Source organism: Monopterus albus, unplaced genomic scaffold, assembly GCF_001952655.1.
Source record: "Monopterus albus unplaced genomic scaffold, M_albus_1.0 scaffold94.1, whole genome shotgun sequence".
Taxonomy (NCBI): domain Eukaryota; kingdom Metazoa; phylum Chordata; class Actinopteri; order Synbranchiformes; family Synbranchidae; genus Monopterus; species Monopterus albus.
The window spans coordinates 2,650,395-2,656,207 of record NW_018127974.1 but is presented as its reverse complement, the minus strand read 5'-3'; the positions used below and the strand labels follow the sequence as shown (position 1 = coordinate 2,656,207).

At 41.1% G+C, this 5,813-nt stretch overlaps 1 protein-coding gene across 2 annotated transcripts in view; it reads right to left on the bottom strand.

Annotated features, from left to right (window-relative positions):
- The window catches only part of rin3 (Ras and Rab interactor 3), a 26,410-nt gene extending 21,542 nt beyond the window's left edge, over positions 1-4,868 (bottom strand). For both annotated transcript variants that reach the window (XM_020608690.1, XM_020608692.1), the window contains exons 1-2: positions 4,663-4,868; positions 1,503-2,043 (exon numbers count right to left, since the gene is read on the bottom strand). In XM_020608690.1, coding sequence (XP_020464346.1) covers positions 1,503-2,043; positions 4,663-4,694 — 573 coding nt within the window. In that variant the 5' untranslated portion in view covers positions 4,695-4,868. The remainder of the gene's footprint in view (positions 1-1,502; positions 2,044-4,662) is intronic.
- Between the last annotated feature and the right edge of the window lie 945 nt (positions 4,869-5,813).

The window sequence follows — 5,813 nt, the reverse complement described above, 5'->3', positions numbered from 1 at the left end:
AATGGTGTGATAAGTAATATACTAGCTCTAAATTTGGATAAAACTAAATTTATGGTATTTGGGAATCGTAGACTAGATAATGAACTTATAGAACGAGTATATCTCCGAAACAGGAATAAAATATTTTTAACTATTTTTTTTAGATTTTGTTTTGTTACTTTGCACTGGGTCAATTTGACCCAGAACATAACAGGAAGGTTAATGGGTGAAGGCTGCTTATAACGTGGTGCAAACTAATCCCTGGACCCCCAGGGCATATAGCCCACCAGGTTCCCTCGAAGGGAGAGGGGCTCTGTGTGGGGCGGGAGAGCGGAGAAACCATCTGGGCCTGTAGCTGTTGGTAGACTTCCTGGGCTTTTGCTGGGCTCAGGTAGGTCTCCATGAGGTGGAGGTTGTAGAGCCGGTGGCAGAGCTTGCTTAGTTTCTGCCCCAGCTCTGCAACAGCGTCGGGTGTGTCCACGGGGTCCATGGTTATGTGTGTGATAGTGGGTGTGTATGGCAGGGCTAGTGATTGACTGGCTCTGATGTCCTCGCTGGCTGAGTTCAATTTGGCCAGATTGTACTGTCAGAAACAATGTGCATAATGCGGCCGAAAAGTGTTAGGTGAACTCAATTAAATGGCCAGACGAGGAAGTGTAAAACAAAACCATCTCTTTATTAAGAGAACTAACGTTGAACAAAAGAAAAACCATACAAGACATGGTGAAAACATAAAACTCACATGTCCTTAACAGTCTGAGGTCAGAGCCAGCAAACACATACATCCAGGGGAATCCAAAATGCGTTGTCCAAAGATAAGTCCGTTAAGCCGATTCACTGAAGCAGTCCGAAATAAGAGGGCAAGGCAGAACAGAATAATCCAAGGAAGCAGTCCGGGTCAGAAACACAAGATACCAAAACCGAAGGAAAGCTGGAAAGTCAAAGCTGGGGTCTAGAACGATCTGGCTGCGTCCTGGTGGGAGGACGCTGCCTAAATAGAGGTGTAAACATGTGCAAGCAATAACGAAGCAGGTGAAATTAATGTGAGTGATAAAGAACGTAAAAAGACCGAAACTAAGGTGAAACAAAAACAGGAAGTAACGTCAAAATAAAAGCCGGACGGGAAGCAGCGTAACCGAATCATGACAGAAAACAAGGAAACGCATGCCATGGGCTCTTTAAACTCAACTAGTAAACTCAAACAGATGTCAAGGAAGCTGTCAGCATTTTCCATATAATTACTCCACTACCAAATCACATAGTTTATTTCAGGAGACATCCACAAACATTTTCAGGGAATTATGTAACTGTACAATTAAGTGTTGCCCATTAAGCTTTGATGGTTTTCATGAAAAAAATGCAACAATCCTCTAGAGCTCTATAGGAGTGATGCTACCCCTGATGATTAGTTGTACAACAAGCTAAACTCTTTCATTTGATTCTCATAAGACATGCAAAATAGAATTAAGCTCTAATTCAAAGATTTATGGCAAAAACCATCTGTAAATGTATATGTGTCTCACCCCAGGCATCTCCTTCTCCAATATACTAGCGGTCTGGTCTTGACTGAGTCCTTTGGGTTGCCAGATGGAGGCACTCCCAACCAGGCAATCGATAGGGGATGGCAATGAAGGAGCAGGAGAAAATGGTGGAATGACAGGGAGAGGTGGAGGTGGGGGTGACAAGGAGGAGGATGATACTGTAGGAGATAATGGAAGCAAAATAGATTGGGGAGTAGTAAGATCAGAGGAGACACTTGGCTGGGGAGAATGCAGTGGAGATGGGGTGACCTGGGTAGGGGAGAGAGGAGGTGGAAGATTTGGGGGAGGAGCAAAAAGAGGAACAGGATTAGAGACAGGAGGGAGAGGAGGAGGAGGGAGGGACAGAGAAGAGGGTGGAGGTAGAGGAGGTCGAGAGGGGAGATGGGAGGATTTTACTATAGGAGGTGGTGGTTTGGGTCGACATGGCCGGGCTGGAGGGTGGGAGGGCAGGGAAGGTGGAGAGAGGGGAGAAGATGAGGAGATGGACGGAGTGTCGAGTGCTCCTGTCAGAGGGCTTGTGTGGCTGTGAAGAGACAAACATACAGTATGGTATGAAAAGAACATATGGAGGCCTTGTTAATGTCCTGTCCCAGCTTCAGTTTGCCTCCTCTAATACAGACAGTATCTCACCAGAGCTCGACTTGTTTTCTCTGATTGCAGGGACTAACCAGAGTTTAAGATGACCTTACGTACTGCATGAGGTTTGTGGCATGATGTGGTTCATTACTGTGAATAACTGAAACAGTTGCTGAGAAGATTAGCAGTGACCACTTTGTTGTTGTGAATCTGCTACATCATTGAACTGTAAAGGTGTAGGTCATTACTGTGTGTTTTCTTAGTTTTTGACAACACCAGAGCTTGATGGCACAAAGTAATAACACACACACAGCACTTATTAGTATGACCGATTCATTGTTTGTATTAATCTTTTTATGATGATCAGAAAAATAGAGTCTATCCTTTTTCTTATCCTTTACCTGGTCAGAGTGTCTATTAGCAGCTAGCTAATATCACATCATCGTAGTCAGGCTAGTGGCTGCCAATACCAGGAACAGAGAAGAGGGTCAAGTGCAACATTATCTTTGTGAGGGGAATCAGTGAGGTTATGTGGGATTAGGACAAGGTAGTTTTGTCTTTGAGTGGCATAAATATTAGCAGGAGATGGTTACAATCCTGGTGGTCTGCTGATTAAAATGATACATGTTGAATATCACATGTCAAATTACATCATTTTTGCTGCAGTACCTGTCACCTCCACCTGGAAACCAGCTAACTCTCCTTTGGCTTCAGATGGCAGAGGAACCTCCATCAATGAGGTTTGGTGGTTTTACTTTCAGCAGGTCAAAGACAGTGTAAGACAGTGTGGTTGGTGTGTGTTTGATCTCCAAACCATTACCACCTAGGTGCACCCAGCACTGTATTAAATACTACAGCATGTTCATTTTAACTCACTTTAAGTCCTGCATTCAAAATTTTAAATATTATCAGCAAACTGTATCTATAGTATCAAAAATAACAGTAAGTAAAATTTATGGGGAATCTGGCTTCTTCAGTGCTACAGAGTATAGTATATGACTATTGAAATTAATGATGCATTAATATACAAGTAGCATTTTACTGTTGTTGCTGGTCGAGATTGATCTAATTTGAAGTAATTTATATACCGTATGTTTACTTTAAACTACAACAAAACATATTCAAATATTCTGAATGTAAAATATGCATGTGTAAAGTAACTAGTAACTAAAGCTGCCAAATAAATGTAGTGCAGCAAAAATCATATTTTCTTTGAATTGTGAGAAGTATAAATTAGAATGAAATGGAAATACTCTGATAAAGTTAAATAATACTAATAATAATATTGTAAATAATACAGTACTTGAGTGAAAGTACTCAGTTTCATTCCTACACTGAAAAAGGTGAGTGTGCAATCCTAAGGACTGTAATGTCAGCTCACATTACAGATTTAAATCTATTGTTGTCTGGAATCATATGAATATTATTTATAACATCCACCTTACTTTCAAAATACAATGTTGTAAATATAAGTGTGCAATGTTACCACATGGCATTGAGGATAAAAGTGAAATAAAGTGTCCAGGGTGTCTAATGCTATCCCATGTTTGGCTGAAGCAGGACTGATGAGGTGTGATCTGTAGTCACATGGTGAACTCAGTTTTGTAGGACTGACACTGAAGACTTTTTCGTTCTCCTTTTTTGTGAAATAGTTTACCCTCTAAACACACACACACGCACACACAAACCCACAAAGCACAGTTGGAAAGAGAGAAGAAACTTAAAGGCACCAACAGGATGCTACATCATTCTGCTTGTGATGCAACACAAAGTTTGCCAACAACTTCAAATTACATACTGTAATCTGCAGTCCGAAGGGGGGAGTAAGCAGTGTGAGTAGTGTGGGAAGCCACCGTATGGAAACTCAAACTGCACTGTGTGGTCACATTGTTCTAAAATAAATCTCATTAAAAGCCAGCTTTTTTATTCATGGCAACTGACACATTATTAATAGAGTACTTATTTTATAATGCAGTACTGATGCTTTTACATAAGCAAATGATCTGAATTCTACACCTACCACTGACCCTGACCTGGCATGGCTTTTAAGATGATCAGTTTTTATAAAAACATTAGAAAGAACAAAGAATACAACCCTGGCAGTAAATAAAATGGACAAAACTGAGTAGCAGAAATGATCCTACAGTTACTGTTACACCATCACTGCAACAGAGTGTAAAGTTTTAACTTGACGTGATTCTACTGTGAAGAAATCCTGGCTGTGTACATTCAGAAGGTTTCATGCTTTCCCAAACCATCTGCACTGCCTTTTCCAAGTGCTGAGTAGCAACTTTCAGTCCCTCGCATATGTCCACACAACCAAACACAGAAATGTCAGCATTTCTGTATTTTCTCTCACAATTCATGCACTAGAAATCTAGGATCAGGATATTCCAAAAAACTCTGTAAGCCACTGACCTATATAATAGTCAGTGAGTCATCACATCTGTTTTTCCTGCTCTGGCTGTCCGACTTTGGACCTCCGACTCCCCCTCCCCCTCTGTAACAGTTACAACAGCCGTTCCTACATTGTATTGTCACAGTGTCACAGACACAACAAACTCACCCAGTGTCCTGGGAAACAACGCTGGCTTCCATTATATATCCACAGACTGAGTGTTCGACTGTTATCTGTCACTCTCTCAGCTCCATCGAAAACCCCGCCTGCTCTATGCCCCCCTTTTTCTCCCCTTGTTGATCGGAACAGGACTGAATAAGGGAAAACTAAAAGCCAAAGGGAAAATATATTTGTCTGTGTCAGCCCTCCCCTCTGTTTTTCAACTTCCTGAGCCGATCGTCAGGCAGGAAGAGACCGAGTGCTTTGGCCAGACTTCCCCTGTTCTCAGTCTTTTTCTTTTGCTGTCTTTGACGTATTGTCTTTGAACGTCTATCTCATGTAACGTTTTGAGTCTCCTATCTTTTTTTTAGCAATGAATACTACTAATCATCCAAATTACTTGATTACATCTTCTCATTTTTGCTGTTTATTTTATATTATTTTTCAAACAGGGTTGCACACTCCCCTTAAATTTTAAAATGTCTCACAGAAATATGACCCTGCTGACATCCTGTATAGCCTAAATATTCAACAGATGCTCTGTAGCCCCCTCCACTCCCTCAGTCTCTCCTCCCCTTTCCTTTTAAAGGATTCCAGATGCTGCCTTGTTCAGTCTGTGGAATGTAAAACTTTACATTTACCACGTCTCACACTTTTTTTTGACACCCCCCTGCAGCCATTTTTTTCTCTTTGCTTCCTGACTCATCTTACCTCCCCCTCTTACATTCACAATAAAGACACTGCTTTTGGTTTTTATTTTTGGTTGCTGTGCCCCTTGCCTCTGTCATTCTTAATCTTTTGTCTTTGTTGTCACTGAGGATTCTCTTATACTAGAAACCATGATGCCTTTCAGTGTAATGTGGTGATGCATTTTTCTTTTCTGTCTTGAGGAGTATCAAAATGAGGAAGGCAGACTTGTATATTGGGGGGCTCTAAAACTGTCAGAAGTGAAGACAAATGTTGAATACTGGCACTAAAAAAAGACATACTGATGTTGTTCTGAAAGTCAAAACATTTAATTCATTACACAGTTTCTAGAACTGTGGTCTAAATGTGACTCTGTACCTTTGGTTAATTAGTATTATTGTTTCAGTAATTCCCCCCACACATCTAAAGCTGCATGGACGTGCAACTGTGGTCACAGACCCATACATACACAC